The 20,779-nt window shown below is 43.4% G+C and overlaps 1 protein-coding gene and 1 non-coding gene across 7 annotated transcripts in view; one reads left to right on the top strand and one right to left on the bottom strand.

The window, feature by feature from the left end:
• Positions 1–1,494: 1,494 nt before the first annotated feature.
• LOC132826955 (histidine ammonia-lyase) overlaps positions 1,495–20,779 on the bottom strand; it is a 66,321-nt gene continuing 47,036 nt past the window's right edge. For 5 of the 6 annotated variants that reach the window (XM_060843280.1, XM_060843279.1, XM_060843277.1 and 2 more), the window contains 6 exons: positions 18,787–18,852; positions 17,750–17,915; positions 11,924–12,058; positions 7,573–7,681; positions 7,398–7,467; positions 1,495–2,181 (listed from right to left, as the gene is read on the bottom strand). In XM_060843280.1, coding sequence (XP_060699263.1) covers positions 2,050–2,181; positions 7,398–7,467; positions 7,573–7,681; positions 11,924–12,058; positions 17,750–17,915; positions 18,787–18,852 — 678 coding nt within the window. In that variant the 3' untranslated portion in view covers positions 1,495–2,049. The remainder of the gene's footprint in view (positions 2,182–7,397; positions 7,468–7,572; positions 7,682–11,923; positions 12,059–17,749; positions 17,916–18,786; positions 18,853–20,779) is intronic. The other variant, XM_060843278.1, reaches the window with a different exon arrangement.
• On the top strand, positions 16,385–16,456 carry trnag-ucc (transfer RNA glycine (anticodon UCC)). Its single transcript has one exon. It is a non-coding gene; the product is annotated as a tRNA-Gly (tRNA).

Raw genomic sequence — 20,779 nt, forward strand, 5'->3', positions numbered from 1 at the left:
GTTTTGATCAATTTAACACACCCAGACTCCATTATAGCTTTGGTCCAATCCTAGACCAGCCATACAGCCACAAATAGCTTGATAGATAGGTTTGCTCAGACGATGAATCCACACCCCACCCTTCCCTTCTGCATTTCCCATGGCCAATCCACCTAACCTGTATATCTTTGGACTGTAGGAGAAAGCTGCAGCACCTGGAGGAAATCCATGCAGACACGGGTAGAATGTGCAAACTCCACACAGACAGTGGCCTGAGGGTAGAGTTGAACTGGGTCCTGGCACAGTGTGGCACCAGTGTTAAACACTGAGCCACTGTGCTGCCCATATGGCAACTGATTTGCTGAAACCACCCAAGACAGAAGTTGTTGACAGGAAACAACAGAATCAGGTTTTGAGAGAACAAGGCCCAATGCCCCAATTCCTAAAAGGTCAAAACGTAGGTAGGGTGAATAGCCAAGGTCTCTTTTATACCATGTGGGAGCCCTAAACTAGAGGGCATAGGTTTAAGGTGAGGGGGGAAACATTGAAAAAGAACTTAAGGGGTAATCTTATCATTCAGAGGGTACTGCATGTATGGAATTAGCTGCCAGAGGAAATAGTGGAGATGGTACAACTACAACATTTAAAAGGCATCTGGATGGGTATGTGAATAGGCAAGGTTAAGAGAGAAATGGGCCAAACATTGGAACATGAGACTAGGTCAGATTGTGATGTCTGGTTAGTATGGACAAATTGGACCAAAGGGTCTGCTTCGCGCTGTATGACTCTGACTCTATAAAGGTGAACACCAGTTTACAAACTTCAGTCAGAGACTTTTGTACATTCAATTAACAGAATCTATTGGAAATTTCAACAGAAAGTTTCCATCAGCTTTTCAGACTGTGCCCTCCAGACGATAACAATTTATAACATCAAAAGGAAAATCAGGTGTTTGCATTTATGTTCTTTGGTTACTGTCTCTACTGGCAATAAAGGACGTTCCCCCAACTTATCCCATCAAAATCCATCAGGATTTGGAACATTTCTAACAAACCTCTCCTGCTCTTCTTGAGAGAAGAATAATCCCAGTTTATCTAGACTTTGCACATAGCAGACATCTCTCACAAAACAAAATGCTGGAGAAATTTGTCAGATTTGGCAGCATGTGTGGCAGGAAACACAGTTTTTCGTCTGGTTTGACTCTTCTTCAGAACCCTTTAGAAGTCCCTCATTCCTGAAAACAAAGCGTTAATAATGCAGGTTACCAAGGATATGTCAGGGGATAAGTCAGCAGCAAAGGACAACTCTACGTATGGTACCTGTGGAGGATCGCTACATTGTGTACTCCCAGAAAAACTCTCAGGCTGCATTATCCCCACTTCTCACAAACAGAATGATGCCAATTATCAAAACCACTGATGCCAGTCAGGTAAAGAAACATTCTAATAAAGAAAGAAATGTGCACTGCAAACAAAACTGAGGAAGTTGAACAAAACTGAATACAAAGAGGCAGAGCAGGGTAATAGCTAAAATCTTTAATTGCTTTGTATTGTATTTTCTTAGAAGGCAGGGAGTTGACAGCACAGGTGCCATTTCTCCATCAATATACCAGTGATGCACATAGTTGTGTCTTTAAAAGTGTGTCAGGCAGAGAGCACTGACCTTTCTGCATCTATCGACATCGTTGGTACTCTGGAAGACTCAGGCAGACTGCTGTTGCTAACCTTTGTTACTTAGGTATCACATCACATAGGGGAACATAGTCTTGACAATTTAACCACACAAAATTAAAATGTGTTTGGAGCTTGTAAACATTATTTTTAAAAATTGATCTGCACAGTTGTGTATGAATATTACAGAAAGGTTAACACAGAGCTCTCAAATAAAAGCACAGTGATGGAGAAACTCGGTTTCTCGTTGCACAGATGCATTTTACCCTACACTATTGCATTTCCCCATCACTTTCTATTTTTATTTCAGATTTCCAACATCCGTGGTATTTTTATTACATACGTTGTGCTCATATGATAGTTCATGTCAGGTGATTGCCTGAAGCAGATTGCAATTATACTATTCAATCCGTGCTCTCTTGCAGGGAGACATTGGGGGCTCCAGGGTAAAAGCAGTTGGTGAAATGGGTCTGGCCTCCGGCAGATTGGCTGATCTGTATTTTTCAATATAAGGGTGTGCCACCTCCCACACCTAAGGGGGGGAAGAAACATCAATCAGTAACAGAAACAAATCCAATCACTGCTCAGCAAAATGTAATGACACAAAACCAAAAATTGTGGGTCTGGCAGTGCCTGTGAAGAGAAGGCAGAGTTAACGTTTCGGGTCCAGTGACCTTTCTTCAGAACATGATAGTAGCTAGGAAATGGTTGGTACAGTATATGTGCTAGAGATGGAATGGGGATAGGGGAAGGAGTAAACAACAGGTGAAGATGGAGCCCAGAGAGCGAGAACAGCAATCAGGCAGAGAAAGGAATGGATAATAGTGAGCTGGGGAGAACTGAAAGCTGGTAATGGGAACGAATAGAAGCTGAACAAGGGTTGGCTGAGCTGAAAGCAGTCCATGTGATGACAAGCAAAAACAAATTGCTGGAAAAACTCAGTGGGGCTGCTAGCATCTGTGGAGAGAAAGCAGAGTTAACATTTCTGGTTGAGCGATGACAAGGTTTAGTGTGTAGGGCGTTAGGGTACGGGACATGGCAGAAGGTGTTCAGGTTCTAACAATATTGAATTCAATATTGAGCCCTGAAGGATGCAGAAGCAGAAAATGAGCTGCCATTCTTTCAACTTGCACTAAGCTTTGTTGGAGCACTGCAGCAAGCCCAAGGCAGAGATGTTGGCCAGGGAACATTGTGGCCCATTGAAGTAACAGGCAACTGGAAGCTCAGGGTAATTTTTGCGAACAGAACGTGGGTATTCTGCATAAGCACAGTGGTTCAGTTGGGCAGCATGGTGGCTCAGCGCTCAGCACTGCTGCCTCACCGCATCAGGGACCCTAGTTCAATCCCACCCTTGGACGACTGTGTGTGGAGATTGCATATTTGTCCCGTGTCTGCATGGGTTTCCTCCTGTGCTCTGGTTTCTTCCTGCAGTCCAAAGATGTGCAGGTTATGGTGGATTGGCATGCTAAATTTCCCTGCAGTGTACAGAGATATGCAGGTTAGGGTAGATTGGGAAATGCAGGGATAGAGTTGGGTCAGGGTGGGATGCTCTTCAGAGGCTCAGTGTGGATTTAGAACTTAGAACATAGAACAATACAGCACAGAACAGGCCCTTCGGCCAACGATGTTGTGCCGAACATCTATCCTAGATTAAGCACCCATCCATGTACCTATCCAATTGCCGCTTAAAGGTCGCCAATGATTCTGACTCTACCACTCCCACGGGCAGCGCATTCCATGCCCCCACTACTCTCTGGGTAAAGAACCCACCCCTGACATCTCCCCTATACCTTCCACCCTTCACCATAAAGTTATGTCCCCTTGTAACACTCTGTTGTACCCGGGGAAAAAGTTTCTGACTGTCTACTCTATCTATTCCTCTGATCATCTTATAAACCTCTATCAAGTCACCCCTCATCCTTCGCCGTTCCAACGAGAAAAGGCCGAGAACTCTCAACCTATCCTCGTACGACCTATTCTCCATTCCAGGCAACATCCTGGTAAATCTTCTCTGCACCCTCCCCAAAGCTTCCACATCTTTCCTAAAGTGAGGTGACCAGAACTGCACACAGTACTCCAAATGTGGCCTAACCAAAGTCCTGTACAGCTGCAACATCACTTCACGACTCTTGAATTCAATCCCTCTGCTACTGAACGCTAATACACCATAGGCCTTCTTACAAGCTCTATCCACCTGAGTGGCAACTTTCAAAGATCTATGTACATAGACCCCAAGATCCCTCTGGTCCTCCACCTGACTAAGAACTCTACCGTTAACCCTGTATTCCGCATTCTTATTTGTTCTTCCAAAATGGACAACCTCACACTTGGCAGGGTTGAACTCCATCTGCCACTCCTCAGCCCAGCTCTGCATCATATCTAAGTCCCTTTGCAGCCGACAACAGCCCTCCTCACTGTCCACAACTCCACCAATCTTCGTATCATCTGCAAATTTACTGACCCACCCTTCGACTCCCTCATCCAAGTCATTAATAAAAATTACAAACAGCAGAGGACCCGGAACTGATCCCTGCGGAACTCCACTTGTAACTGGGCTCCAGGCTGAATATTTACCATCTACCACCACTCTCTGACTTCGACTGGTTAGCCAGTTTTCTATCCAATTGGCCATGTTTCCCTCTATCCCATGCCTCCTGACTTTCCGCATAAGCCTACCATGGGGAACCTTATCAAATGCCTTACTAAAATCCATGTACACTACATCCACTGCTCTACCCTCATCCACATGCTTGGTCACCTCCTCAAAGAATTCAATAAGACTGGTAAGGCAAGACCTACCCTTCACAAATCCGTGCTGGCTGTCCCTAATCAAGCAGTGTCTTTCCAGATACTCATAAATCCTATCCCTCAGTACCCTTTCCATTACTTTGCCTACCACAGAAGTAAGACTAACTGGCCTGTAATTCCCGGGGTTATCCCTATTCCCTTTTTTGAACAGGGGCACAACATTCGCTACTCTCCAGTCCCCTGGTACCACCCCCGTTGACAGTGAAGACGAAAAGATCATTGCCAACGGGACTGCAATTTCCTCTCTTGCTTCCCACATAATCCTAGGATACATCCCGTCAGGCCCGGGGGACTTGTCTATCCTCAAGTTGTTCAAAATGTCCTTCAAAATGTGTTCAACACATCTTCCTTCCTAACAAGTATCTCTTCTAGCTTACCAGTCCGTTTCACACTCTCCTCTTCAACAATACGGTCCCTCTCGTTCGTAAATACTGAAGAAAAGTACTCATTCAAGACCTCTCCTATCTCTTCCGACTCAATACACAATCTCCCACTACTGTCCTTGATCGGACCTACCCTCATTCTCATCATTCTCATGTTTCTCACATACGCATAAAATGCCTTGGGGTTATCCTTGATCCTATCCACCAAGGATTTTTCATGCCCTCTGTTAGCTCTCCTAATCCCTTTCTTCAGGTCCCTTCTGGCTATCCTGTATCCCTCCACTGCTCTGTCTGAACCCTGTTTTCTCAACCTTATGTAAGCCTCCTTCTTCCTCTTTACTAGACATTCAACCTCCCTCGTCAACCAAGGCTCCCTCACACGACCATTTCTTTCCTGCCTGATAGGTACATACATATCAAGGACGCGTCGTATCTGCTCCTTGAAAAAGTTCCACATTTCCACCACACCCTTCCCTGACAGCCTATGCTCCCAACTTATGCTCCTCAAATCCTGTCTTACAGCATCGTAATTTCCCTTCCCCCAGTTGTAAAATCTACCCTGTTGTGCGCACCTATCTCTCTCCATAACCAAGGTGAAAGTCACAGAATTGTGGTCACCATCACCAAAATGTTCACCCACTAACAAGCCCATCACTTGTCCCGGTTCATTACTGAGTACCAAATCCAATATGGCCTCCCCTCTGGTTGGACAATCTACATACTGAGTTAGAAAAGCTTCCTGGACACACTGCACAAACACCGCCCCATCCAATCTACTTGATCTAAAGAGCTTCCAATCAACATTTGGGAAGTTGAAGTAGCCCATGACTACGACCCTGTGGCTTCTGCACCTTTCCAAAATCTGTTTGGGCTGAATGGCTTGTTTCCACACTGTGGGGATTCTATGATTCTAATGAAGTGCGATGACGGTTGGACTTTTGGGTGAAAATTGGCTCCAAAGAACAGGAACTGCAGCAAGTCAGTCAAGCCCTCAGATTGGCTCCACTGATCATCAAATGATAAATGTTTGAGGAATTATGCTGACATCCAATTTACTATGTGACGTACTTGAGTACAATAGGGACATGTATGTTATTACAAAGGGACCTGTTCTTTACAGACAAAAAAAACATGTTCACACACTGTGCCTATTTCAACTCAACAATACAGGCAGCAACCATTGGCTGGTTCATTTCTCAATGTATTACATTGCCAATCAGAATCAACCAGTCTGCTTTAAAATTGAAACAAAGCCTGAATGTTAACTAATGGGTGTATTTTGTCTATTGGAGTCCACTATCCAACAAATCGGAATTCTCTTCTCAGGTAATATAAATGAACAATTTCATCTTGAATTAGTATTCTTGCAAAATATCCTAATGAATGCGAGACCAAAAGCTATGACAAAATATATTCTTGTTCAACAATAGATCACAGTTATTCTGCAACTCAACTCCAAATATTCATCCTGTTTAACACTAGCTGATTACTTGAGAGACCAAAGGTCTGCCTCTTCAGTCTTAAACCATATTCAATAATGGAACATCCATATTCCTCTGGGGTGGAGAATTCCAAAAAAAAAACACAGTAAATTATTATACCTGATTTGGAAAGTGGCTAAATCGCAGGAGACCGAAACTGGGGATAGTGGCAGGTACGTGAATCAGCAGAATGCTATCTACCACCAGCACTTAAATGTTACAGTCCAATGTTTCAGATTACACATAGAGTGGTAGGAGTTTAGAAATCCTTCTGTAAATGGCAGAAGGTGAAAGATTAATTGTTTTCTTTGTACTCCCTCAGAATGTAGGTGTCATTCATAAGACCAGCATTTGTTACATGTCTCTAATTTCCCTTGAACTGAGTGGTTTGCTGGGCCATTTTAAACACCCACATTGCCTGACCAAGTAAGGATGGTAGTTTCCTTCCCTGAAGGACATTAGATAGGTCTTTATGATCAGTCACTGTTACTGAGAGTAGCTGTCAATTGCAGATTTGTTATCAGAATTTAGGTATCACCAGCTATTGTGATTAGATTATTAGTCACATTGCCGATATGCCACCACCTCCACTACATTTTTCATTTTAAAATTGCTTGGTCTAGAAGTGAATTTTACTTCATATTAAGTGAATCTGGGCTAAGGTGGATCTGCTGATTTGAATGAACAGGGAAATGGCTTGAGGAAGTGAGTGACCATCTCCACGCTGAGTATAGTGGAGAAGCAACAGCCTGCAGTAGTGATGATCTCAGTACTGCACTACACTCCTTTCAAAATCCTTCACTCAAACCTTCAAAAAGACCTGAACATACAGCAACCTCCCGAGCATATTGGCTTAGCACCATGGAAATGGCAACATTTGTTCAAAAAAACATACTTGTATACTTAATTTTATTAAATTACTCAACTGAAAATGCCTTTAAAATGAAGATATTTCCTAACCAATGTCTGATAAACAATCAAAACGGAACGAAAGGCTGGAATATTATTTTGAATGTATTTTCCCAGCTCAGTTGTTAATGATTAAATGGTCTTATCTAACATAAACACCAACTTGCCTTTTGTTCCACCAATAAGCGATGGACAATGTCAATGTCTGGTGCCATGAAACGGTCTTTAATCCAAGGCCTGGAAAAGGAAATCAGTTTGAATTAAAAAAAATGAACCATCCAAATAGGAATCCTTCCAGGCAGTTAACACATGATTGACAGGAGGGTGCTGGTTTAACCATACCTCACTAGTGTGCGGACCAAATCGTACACCTTCTCCAGGGGAGTTGTTGTCTTTAAGGGCCGTAAAAACTCAATACCCTGACACGCTGCCAGAAGCTCGATGGCAAGCACTGAGTGAAGCAAAAACACTTGATTTAAATCATGACAAATGATTAACTTTAGACACAGGCTAAACATTGGAATCAAAAGTTTTAATGGACATTGGGACTAGAAACAGTGGGATAAAGAGGTTCCACGATCATGACAAAAGGCTTATGCCCAAAACATCGACTCTCCTGCTCCTTGGATGTTGCTTAACCTGCTGTGTTTTTCCAGCACCACACCCTCGACTCTGATTGCTAGCATTTTCAATCCTCACTTTCTCCCAGTTCCACCAACATCCCCATCCCAATGTAGATGATCCATCTCCAAGTAAATGATACATGATAGGAGTGGCACAGTGGTTAGCACTGCTGCTTCACAGTGCCAAGGACCAGGGTTTGATTCCACCATCAGGTGGAATCTGTGTGGAGTTTGCATGTTCTCCATGTGTCTGTGTGGGTTTTGTCTTTGTGGGTTTCCACTGGAGCTCTGGGTTCCTCCCAGTCCAAAGATGTGCAGGTTAACTGGATTAGCCATGGGAAATGTGGGGTAACAGACTGGGTGGGTTGCTCTTCAGAGGATTTGTATCAACTTGATGGGCTGAATGGCCTCTTTCTGCATTGAAGCTATTCTATTTCACCCTCCCCTTGAGGTCTCTATCCCCACAGATATGAATCTTCAGCCAATTCAATTCACTCCACTCCATGTGATATCAAGAAATGGTTGGAGACTCTGGATACTGCAAAGGTTATGGACCCTGACGACGTTCCGGGAATAGTACTAAAAATACTTGTGCTCCAGAACTTGCCACTCCTCTAGCCAACTTGTTCCAGTACAGCTATAACAGTGACATACGTCTGACAATAAAGAAAATTACCCAGGTATGTCCTGTACACAAAAAGCTTGACAAGTCTAACCAAGCTAATTATTGTTCCATCAGTCTACTTTTGATCATCAATAAATCAATGGAACATATCATCAAGCAGCCCCTGGTTAGCAATAGCCTTCTCAGGTGACGCCCAGTTTGGGTTCTACTAGCGCCACTCAGCTCCTGACCTCAAGACTGATCACTTGGAAATATTCAAATATCCTTTACCATCTTCAAACACTTTGGTGAGGGTATAGCACACGCCAGATCAAAGAAAGCACTATCCCATCAGACACACCCAGTGCATGTACAGCACAGGCTAGAATCAGCAAAGGCCCAGCTCCACCACCCCAACCAACAGGACTGTTTACAGCATAGGAACAATCCAAAGCAAGGCTTCTTCCAAGATCCTACTGTCAAACAGGCTTCAGGCAAGGAACAGCATTGAGAAATTATACAGGTCAATTAACAGCTCCTCTACACTGTCTCCAAACACTCCCAGGACAGGGGCAGTGTGGGATTGGATACAGAGTAAAGCTCCCTCTAAACTGTCCTAACAAACATAACCAGGACAGGGACAGCAAGGGTTTGGTATACAGAGTAAAGGTTCCTAAACAGTGTCCCCCATCAAACACTCCCAAGGCAGAGACAGCACTGGGTTACGTACAGAGTAAAGCTCCATCCACACTGTCCCCCATCAAAGACTCCCAGGACAGAGGCAGCACGGGCCTAGATACCCAGTATTGATCTCTGAGTTTTATCAAACTTAAATGTTTTATTGTGATTCCCTATCGAGAAGAACAAGATCACGTTGATCCTGATGGTAGAAGTTGAATATTGTTTGGTCAGGCAGGAACCTTTGGCAGATGCTGTCCTGTTCAGAGCCCTCCAGTGTGCCACATGCATGACCAACTGTACTCCTGGGTGATTCAGCTAAGCAAAACCCACCCTATTTGGTATGAGGCTGAGCTGCAGTCCCTCTTTTCTAGGGACTGTCAATAACATTGTTTCATCTGTTCTAACTCTTGCTGTATCCCTGCTCTGTGCAAACATCATATCACGCTCCTGTAACCACTGTGCTCCCATTTTACAATGTCTAATGGTCATTTACTTACTACCAATCTCCTGCCTTTTCCCTATTTCCCTGCAGACCACGAGAAACAGAGGGATCTTAAGGCAATTATTCACAGATCCCTGAAGTATGTGAATAGGATTGTTAAAAAAGCATATGGGACATTGCCTTGGTCAGTCGTGGCAGAGAGTATAAGAACAAGGAGGTAGTGTTCCCTAATGCAGAAGCAGGCCTTTCAGCACATTGATTCTGCACCAACCCTCCAAAGAACATCCTACCTAAACCCACCCATCCCTGCTCGTCCCATGGCCAATCCACCAAGCCTGCAAATCCTTAGACACTATGGGCAATTTAGCATAACTAATCCACTCAATCTGCACATCTTTGGATTGTGGAAGAAACCCATACAGACATGGGGAGAACGTGCAACCTCCACACAGACTGTTGCCTGAGGCTGGAGTCAAACCCAGGTCCTTGGTGCTGAGAGACAGCACGTGCTAGCCACCGAGCCAATGTGCTGCCCCAAGCAATCAGGGCTTGTCTAGGATTTGAACATAGAACCACTCATATTTCTTTAATATACAAGATTCATACCCCTAGACCAACAAGCCATTTTGAAGTTGTAGAGAGCATTGTTTAGGTCACAGCTAGAGTACTGAATGCAGTTCTGGTCACCTCAGTACAGGAAATATGTGATAGCATGAGACGGAATACAGAGGAAGTTCACTAGGATGTTGCCTGGGATGGAGAAATTGAGATATAAGGAGAGGCTAGATATGCTTGGACGGTTTTCTTTAGATCAGAGAAGACTAAGAGGGACATGATTCAGGAATATAGAGTGGCTTGGACAGGGTGAATAGAGAGCAGCTATTCCCTTGATTGAGGGATCAATCATGAGGGGACATAGTTTTAGGGTAAGGGGTAGGAGATTCAGAGGGGATTTGAGAAAAATCTTTTTCACTCAGCAGCTGTTGGGAGCCTGAAGTCCACTGCCTGTGAAGGTAGAGGAGGCTGGAAACCATACAAAAATATTTTGGTTAATACTTCAAATATCATAGCATTCAAGGATATGGGAGAAGTGCAGGAAATTGGGATTAGTGCACTTTTAATGGTAGTCATGTGGGTGCAGACTGGAAGGGCCAACGGGCCTTTTCTGTGCTGTATGAGTCTATGTTCAGCCCAGCCTACCCCGTTTCATATTTGGACCCTGTCCTCCTGTGCTCTTCCCCTTCCTGTCCTGTTGCACAAGACCTACTGCACCAGTAATAGGATACTTTCTAATCCCCTGCTTAACTGCTCTCCACCAACAGCTGTCTCCCAAATGTTCTTTCCTCTTCCCCTATCTCTCTGTTTATGTTCAATTTTAGAATCCACATGACAGGAAAGACCTTGGGGCAATGACAGAATGAGGAAGCAGAAAGGCAAAGAAGGAAGTTGCAACAGCTCTGGAAATCAGCAACACAGTTCCAAATGCATTAGTGATGTGGACTCCACGGTTAGAGGGGCTGACATGAGTTATTTTCACAGCCCAGACAGATCAAATGCAGTGTGCTGGAGAAACACAACAGGTCTGGCAGCATCTGAGGAGAGAAAACGTAATGTTTCAAGATAGTTCTCAACATTTTGTTGCCTGCCTGATGTTGGGGGACAATTTGTTGCAATGGGAGTGCACACAGCTGGCCACAGCAGCTCTTATGGGGCCAAAAGACCATTACTTCTTATTTTGAGAATGTGGCTGCAGTCATTGCCCATCCTTAATTGCCCCTTGTTAGGCCACCACTAGGCTGTGGAATTTGACATTTTGGACTCTGTACTCAGAAAAACGAAGCAGTAAAACTTACTAATGACATATATTGTCCAAAACCTGTTTGTATTCCTCACAGCAGGACTCCAGGTCATACGTTGCCAAGTATGACTGATTTTTTCCTGGTATTTCCCACTTGGCAATGTTGATGTCCAGGTCTGGATGCTGTATAACTGAAGGACCCCCTGACACTTTCAGATGGTGCTGCTGAAAGATTCTAAACCACTTGCTGTGGTGCATTCAGTAACCAGCAGCCAATGTATAATGTGCAACTGGGGATGGTGGAGTAAAGGGGCGTTTGTGCCAATCCCTAACCTGCCCATCAAGCAAACTGCTTTGTATCACCTCATTGGGTATGTTCTTTCATTTATACAGAGATCAAACGTTTTAATAGGAAACTGTAAGGAAATAATACAACAGTTAAAAACATAAAATCAATAAAGGATCATTTGTTACTATCTTACAGGCAGAATTGTTCTCAATGTCTGATGTACAACAAATCAACAACCTCCAAAATGGAGTCCTACCTTGCTCGACATGCTCAATAACTCTCAGCGCTTTCCTGGCGGCCCATCCGCCCATGGAGACATGGTCCTCAGTGGCAGCGCTGGTGGACAGAGAGTCTACAGAGGATGGATGACACAGCACCTTGTTCTCGGAGACTAGGGCGATAATGAATATTATTTCCAATATACGTACTGTGCAAACTAAAACAGCAACACTGGAGTCTCAAATTTTCAACTGCAGAAAAAGATTCACTCAATCAAACTCTTTGTAGAACCAGAAATAAATGATTTCCACTGAGGCGAATGTTACAAAACCTTGCTTCTTCCTTTTCTTGTGATTTTGTGTCAATTTTTTACCATCATAAAATAAAGCCACAATTACAATGGAAATTCCCAAAGCAAACTTTTCTAGTTGTAACTTTAGGGTAGGCAATGGTTTAGTGGTATTTTTGCTGGACTGTTAACTCAGAGACTTAGTTAATGTTCTGGGGACCTGGGTTCGAATCCCACGGTAGATGATGCAATTTGAAATCTATTTTTAAAATTCTGGAATTAAGAGTCTAACTATGACCATGGATCTACTATCAATTGTTGAAAAAAATTATTGGTTTACTGATACCCTTTAGGGAAGAAAGCTGTCATCCTTCCCTGGTCTGGTAACAAATGTCACTGCACCCCCACAGCAATGTGGTTGATTCTTAACTGCCCTCTGGACAATGAGGGATGCTGACCTAGATGCTGCAATAATTCTGGCTTAGTTAGTGACACCTTCATCCTGTGAATGAATGAATAAAATGAAACATTGCCAGCACTACTGGGCACAGTAAGTGGCATTTTGTATCTTCCAGTGCCAATCAATCTCGGCCACCTTTGTGGGAGCTCAGTGGATAGCACTGCTACCTCACAGCACCAAGACTGGGGTTCGATTCCAGCCTTGGGTGACAGTCTGTGTGGAGTTTGTGCATTCTCCTTATGTCTGCATGGGTTTTCTCCTACGGTCCAAAGATGTGCAGGTTAGGTGGATTGGCAATGCTAAATTGCCCAGAGTGTCCAGGGATTTGCATACTAGGCGGATTAGCTGTGGGATGGCAAGGGTGGGGTGATTGCTTTGGGCAAGATCCTCTTTGGAAGGTTGGTGTGTGCTTGGGGGGCATAATGGACTGATTTTATACTGCAGTAATTCTTTACCTAGCTTTTTCACTTCATCTGAAAGCTACATCTGGTTCTTGTGCGTCGGTCACTGGGAAATTCATATCCCTCTTTAAAAGTTATTGGTTCCTAGAGGGAACACAATAACCATTCCTATCTCTGCTTTTGATTTCACAGTTTAAATCAGCAGATGCACTTTAGCAAGGTCTTTGAGAAGGTTCCGCATGGTTAGTTAGGTTAGATCACATGGGATCCAGGGAGAGCTAGCCATTCAGATACAAAACTTCCTTGATGGTAGGAGACAGGGGGTGGTGGTAGACGGGTTCTTATTCAGATCAGCAGTGTGCCACAAGGATCAGTGCTGGGTGTACATCATTTATATAAATGATTTGTATGAGTATTCAGGAAGCATGGGCAAGACTTACATAGTTAATGTTATGGCCATGGGGAGTGCTGTCAAACAGAGACTGAGGGGTACAGGTACATTGTTCCTTGAAAGTGACACCACAAGGAGACAGGGTGGTTAAACCTCATCCGTCACAGTATTGAGGACAGGAGTTGGGATGTCATGTACAAAACATTGGTAAGGCCACTTTGGAGTAGTGCTTATAATTCTGGTCGCCCTGCTTTAGGAAGGATGTTATTAAATGAGAAGATTTATAAGGATGTTACCAAGATTAGAGGGTTTAAGTTAGAAGGAGAGGCAGGATATGCTGGGTCTCTTTTCCCTGAAGCATAAAAGGTTGACAGATGATCTTACAGAAGATTATAAAATCACAAGAGGCATAGATAAGGTGAATTGCCAATAGCTACTCCCCAGTGTTGGGGAGTCCAGCACTAGATGGTTTAAGTTGAAAGGGGAAAAATTTAAAGAGGACCTGAGGGGCAACGTTTTCCACACGGAGGGTGGCATGTATATGGAACAAGCTGCCAGAGAAGGTGGCAGAGGTGGGCACAACTTCAAAATTTAAAAGACATTTTGACAGGTACATGAATAGGAAAGGTTTAGAGGTTATGGGCCAAATGCAGGCAAACGGGACTAGTTCAGTTTAGGAAACCTGGTTAGTGCAGGCAAGTTGGAATGTAGGGTCTATTTCTGTGCTATATGACTATGACAAAAAATATTAAAATTCACGTGAACACAAAGATATAGGTATTACAAGCTCAATGATGTATCCATTACTTTGGTTTATTCACTGTTGAAACTACAACTTAGCAATCTTCACTCACCATTAACCACATTCTGCATTGGCACAGAGGGGCAGAGAATTACATTTTAACTCTACACCTCTTTTCCTTTACACAACATCGATCACAAACCATATTCCCTGATCATCAGTCACATCGTGTTTGGGATCTTGCTGTGCACAAAGTGATTGCTGTGTTTCCTACATTTCACCAGCACTGATAACCTCAAAAAAAGGCCTCACTGACTATTTGGGATGCCTAGTGGTCATGAAAGGCACTACAGAAATGTTTGACTTTCTTTCTCTCGTTCCCTGATGAATATAAAGAATATAAAGAACAGAAACACATGCAGCAATCATAATGACACTTAAATAAACAAAAGGAAATGTCCCCACTGTCTGTTCAATGACAGGGTAAACTCTCCTCAAACTTAATTTTAGATTCTGAACACAACATTTTTAAATTAATTCAGTACATCTGGCTCCAAAAAAAAACCATGCAACAGAATTCCACAGATGAACTGCTGAATCCTCAAACTCCTTCAGCTAGGGCAACGTTGAGAAACACTGTTGGAATATTGCGTGCAATTCTGGTCTCCTTCCTATCGGAAAGATGCTGTGAAACTTGAAAGGGCTCAGAAAAGATTTACAAGAGTGTTGCCATGGTTGGTGAATTTGCGAGAGATTGAATAGGCTGGGGCTGTTTTGGAGCATCGGAGGCTGAGGGGTGACCTTACAGAGGTTTATAAAATCATGAGGGGCATGGATAGGATAAATAGAGGAAGTCTCTTCCCTGGGGTGAGGGAGTCCAGAACTAGAGGGCATAGGTTTAGGGTGAGAGGGGAAAGATATAAAAGAGACCCAAGGGGCAACGTTTTAACTCAGAGGGTGCTACGTGTATGGAATGAGCTGCCAGAGGAAGTGGTGGAGGCTGGTACAATTGCAACATTAAAAAAGCATCTGCATGGATATATGAATAGGAAGGGTTTGAAGGGATATGGACTAGGTGCTAGTAGGTGGGATTATATTGGGTTGGGATATCTAGTTGGCATGGATGAGTTGGACCAAAGAGTGTGTTTCTGTGCTGTACACCTCTCTGATTATATGACTCTAAATGCCTTACTGAAATCCATTAACACCACATCAACCGCTTTTCCCTCATCCACCTGTTTGGTCACCTATTCAAAGAACTCAATAAGGTTTGTGAGGCACAATCTACCCTTCTCAAAACCATGTTGACTATCCCTAATCAACTTATTTATCTCTAGAAGATTATAAATCCTCTCCCTTATAACCCTTTCCAATACTTTTGTCCTGGTGGACAGCTGATTGGTCAGTAAGTGCATTCCATTGCTCAGACCGTTGAGTATATGAGTTGAGAGGTTATGCTGAGATTGTACAGGATGTTGGTGAAGCATTTCATAGGAAGGATATTATTAAGTTGCAGTGGATTCATAAAAGATTTACCAGGATGTTATTGTGATTGGAGAGTTTGAGTTAAAAGGAGAGGCTGGAATCTCTTTTCACTTGAGTGTCGGAGGTTGAGGGGTGATTTTATAGCAGTTTTTAAAATCATGAGGGGCATAGAAAAGGTGATTGGCAGGTATGCTTTTCCTGGGGTGGGGGATTTCAAGACTAGGGGGCCTATTTAATGTGAGAGGAGAAAGATTTTAAAAAGGACATGAGGGTTAATTATTTCTTTACAGAATGGTTAGTGTGTGTGTGTAGAAGAAGTAGTGGATGTGGGCACAGTCACATTTGAAATATTTGGATAAAGTGCATGAAATAAGAAATGTTTGGAGGGATATGGGCCAAGTGCAGGTGGCTGGGACTAGTTTAGTTTGGGATTATGGTCTGGTTGATCTGAATGCTGTGTTTCCGTGCTATATGCCTCTATGACTAAACTAACAAAGCAGTATTTAGGTCAACTGGATTTGTGTTTTTTTTTAATGAACTGGACATAGGGCAATTTTCCACATTGACAGGCAGCTCCTAAAGTAGTAGCAATCCTGGAAGAGCTTGGCCCCAGGGGCACAACTGAGCAAAATTCCATCAGAATTTCAATTGTACATTGCTGTGTGGGGTTTGGACTTAATGGCCCTGTTTCATATTTGATGTTCCAATTAATTCTGTATTTGGAATAGTGGTGATGGTGGTACAGTGGTGAGCATAGCTGCCTTCCAAGCAGTTGACACGCGTTCGATTCCCGACCATCACAGTGATGTGGTTTCTAAATCTAAGGGTGGCACGGTGGCACAGTGGTGAGCACTGCAGCCTCACAGCGCCAGAGACCTGGGTTCAATTCCCACCTCAGGTAACTGTCTGTGTGGAGTTTGCACATTCTCCCCGTGTCTGTGTGGAGTTTGCACAATCTCCCCGTGTCTGCGTGGGTTTCCTCCTACAATCCAAAGATGTGCAGGTTAGGTGAATTGGCCATGCTAAATTGCCTGTAGTGTTAGGTGAAGGGGTAAATGTAGGGGAATGGGTTGCTCTTCGGAGGGTCGGTGTGGACTTGTTGGGCCGAAGGGCCTGTTTCCATACTGTAAGTAATCTGATCTGGAGTTCACTCAGTGGTGCGTCCCAAATTAGATTAGATTACTTATTTATAGAGCTATAGACAAACAGTGATACAGCATGGAAGCAGGCCCTACGGTCCAACTCGTCAATGCTGACCAGATGTCCTAAATTAAACTGGTCCTATTTGTCTGCATTTGGCCTATACCTCCCTAAACCTTTCCTATTCATGTACCTGTCCAGATGACTTATAAATGTTGCAACTGTACCCACCTCCACCACCACCTCTGGCAGCTCATTCCATACACATACCACCTTTTGTATGAAAGGTTGCCTCTCATGTCCCTTTTAAATCTTCTTCCTCTCACCTTGGATCTATGCCCTCTAGTTTTGGACTCCCCTACCCTGGGGAAAAAACCTTGAATATCCATGCCCTCATGATTTTACAAACCTGAGGTCACCCTCAGCCTCTGACACTCCAGGGAAAAATATCCCACCCTCTCTTTACAACTCAAACTTTCCAGTCTTGGTAACATCTTGTAAACCTTTACTGTATCCTTTCCAATTTAACAACCTCGTTCCTACAGGAGGGCAAACGGATTCCCTCATTCCACGGAAACATAGGTATTGGGTTCAAGTCTCAGTACAGAGAGTTGAGTATATAGTTGAAGTTCAGCACATTAATGCACTTAGGGGGTGCTGCATTGCCCTCATGCACTTGATTACATTTTGTTTTATCAGCGGAACTTCCCACTGCATTCCCCTTCACCTAGCCTATCCAGCTTCCTCATAGATACAGCATTGTTATTGTCGCAGTTACTTCTACATTCCCATCCATCTCTGTGTATCAAAAATTTGAATTCCTGTTTGGGACAATGTTTGTGACCCAGGTTTTGGTCAGCACCTACGCACAAGGTACAGACCATTGAGTTTGCACTCACTCCAGACATCCCACTAATGAAAGCCACTCGTGCTGAACCTGAGTGGAAAGACTTACCCAAGGCAGCTGCCGTACAGTGAGCGATCATGAAGCCTGAGTTCAGGCCTCCCTCATTAACCAGAAAGGCAGGCAGCTCACTCAGGGACGGATTACATAGTCTCTCGATCCTCCTCTCACTGATGGCAGCAAGCTCGTGAACACTGATCGCCAGGTAATCAAGGGCCTGTGAGACAACAAGAATTTCATTGGCTCTCGGACTGAGATGCCTGATCTGAACCAATACCATGTTGCATTCTCACCTCTGTCTGGCATTTGGTTTCCTTTCGCCATTAAAAATAAATTGAATGAAAACAAAATGCATTCTCATCCACTTTAATCATTGTCATGATTTTAAAGACATGATAAAAGTAATTAATACCTTTGTAAAAAGTGACCAATTCGCACTGTCATTTTGTAATGCATAAATATGATTTTTCTCTTTGGTATTCTTGCAAATTGTCCTGATGAGGACAAGGTGAGAAAATTCAACAAAATATCTCTCAGCAACAATTTTAATGAGTGACTGATTAATATCTGTAATAATTATGGGATGTCCGCGTCTTAGAGCTTTACCCATCAATGATAAGCTGAGGACCCAAATCACAAACTCTATGAAGCATACAGCACAGGTGACCATTCAGCCCATCGTCTGAGTACTGTATACTATCTCACTGTAAGAATTACGCAATCAGTTCCACTTCTGAGACCTTTCATTATACTCTTTCAGTTCTTCCAATCTTCAGCTGCCAGCTTTTACAAATTCTGTCCCCGTCTCTGGTCAGACATTCCACATTCAACCTCTGGAAGTTTCTCCCAAACCCTTTCTTCGTTCTTCTCAAGATGAAAGAAATGTCTGACCAATTCATCAACCAGTGAAAAAAAAAATCCTTATGAGTTCCATCAAGGCACTTTCTAATTCTGAATGTCTGAATTGTTCTTTCCTGAACAAAGTTATTTCAGACACCTAAGATGGTGTCTTAAGTAGTGGTTTGTGACAATAAAGCTAATTCTAATAATTCTTTGTGCCAGCAATTTTGGGCGCAGCAAACACTTACTTTTGCAGGATACTCTCCATGAAAGTTTCCACCAGAAATAGTTTCCCCTCTTTCTGCAAACACCATCTTGAATAAATAAGTATATTAAGGTTTACAACCTGTGGGTATGACAGTCACTGGGAGCTTAATGCTGAGGCCAGGCAAACTGAGTCACAGAATTAACTGTTGTACTGAGTCACTTCAAATAATTTTTATTTTCTCTTGACACAAATCAATCCCAAAGTTCTCAGTGTGACAGAAGAACATTAATCATAGATTCCTGTGCCTATTTCATAAGACCTCTCGTAGTTGTCTGGGGGATCATCTGCACCAATAGCTGGGATGTAAATGTAGCAAATGTGATCTGCAGAGTGTTGAACTGTGGTACACACCTGTCAGACTGGAGCCTACTATGGGAAAGGGACTGGGGATTGATGTGAAGGTGTAATGGCACATGCACAGGTGGGACATGCTCAGATGAGAGATTTTATTTGCTTCTTATCTGATTAATTCAAAAACTGACTGACTTGCTGGGATTGAAAATGTTGTTACTTGCACTACTGTTGTGGTTCTGTTCACCGAGCTGGCAAGTTCAAAGTCTGTGAGAAGATTTGTAGCTCGGGTGCTCGTTGTTGTGGTTCTGTTCGCCAAGCTGGGAATTTGTGTTGCAGACGTTTTGTCCCCTGTGTAGGTGGCATCCTCAGTGCTTGGGAGCCTCGTATGAAGTGCTTCACAGGAGGCTCCCAAGCACTGAGGATGTCACCTACACAGGGGACCAAACGTCTGCAACACAAATTCCCAGCTCGGTGAACAGAACCACAACAATGAGCACCCGAGCTACAAATCTTCTCACAGACTTTGAACTTGCACTACTTTTCTAGGCTTCTGGATTCATAGTTCAAGTCTCTGGATTACTTATCCAATGCAATGTTGATTCACTTGAATGATAGTGAAACTAAGGTAGTTAAATGATGGAGTCAGATTATAGAGATTAGGCATGTATTCTGCTGAAATTGGAAAAGAAAGATGTCATCTAATCTGTGCTTTTTGAGATGACTAACACATTTGATTGAAGAATCCAGAACTTAAAGCTGAGAGATCTTAGAAATGAATAATGTAACTCATGGAGCATTTCCGAAAACATCTCTGGTCTGCATATACCAACAACCCTACTGCCCTGTGGCTGACTGCCTCAACTTCCCCTCCACTCCTCTCAGGACATGCAAGTCCTGATTTCCTCCACTGCCAAATCCAAGCCACCTGCCAACTGGAGGAAGAACACCACAACTTCCGCCTTCGGATCCTTTAACCACACGGCATCAACATCGACATCACTAGTTTCTAAATAGCGCCTCCCCCCACCTCATCCCAAATCCAACCCTCCAACTCAGCACTACCCTCTTGACTTGTTCCACCTGTCCATCTTCCTTCTCACCTATCTGCTCCACCCTCCCCAACAACCTATCAAAATTACTCCCCACCTGCATCTACCTATTGCCTTCCCACCTACCTTCTCCCCCACATTCCTATTTATCTCTCATCCCCCTTCCCCTCTCCACATTCCAGATGAAGAGCTTATGCCTGAAACATTGACTCTACTGCTCCTCGGATGCTGCCTGACTTGCTGTGCTTTTCCAGCTCCACCCTTTTCGACTCTGACTCTCCGTCTGTAGACCTCACTGTCTTTTCATTCAGAAGTACCATCAAGCACAAAGGTAGTTGAAATATGTAACACTTGGCATTACAAAACTGTTGATCTTGGTGGAGGGTGCATGGGGGCTATTGAAACTTTCAAAACTCTTGTTTGAGAGAATTTTGTTAGGGAAGGATATTGATAGTTATGAACCCATGGTATTTACGAGTCCTTTCTTGGCCCGAAATGGATTATCTCACAGTCACTTACAACTGAACTCGATCTGCCACTGTTTTGCCCATTCACCTCATCTAACAATATACCTTTGTAACTTTAGCTGTAATTTTCATTGTCTACAATGCAACCTAACTGTGTGCCGTC

The sequence above is a fragment of the Hemiscyllium ocellatum genome, chromosome 23 (assembly GCF_020745735.1).
Source record: "Hemiscyllium ocellatum isolate sHemOce1 chromosome 23, sHemOce1.pat.X.cur, whole genome shotgun sequence".
Taxonomy (NCBI): domain Eukaryota; kingdom Metazoa; phylum Chordata; class Chondrichthyes; order Orectolobiformes; family Hemiscylliidae; genus Hemiscyllium; species Hemiscyllium ocellatum.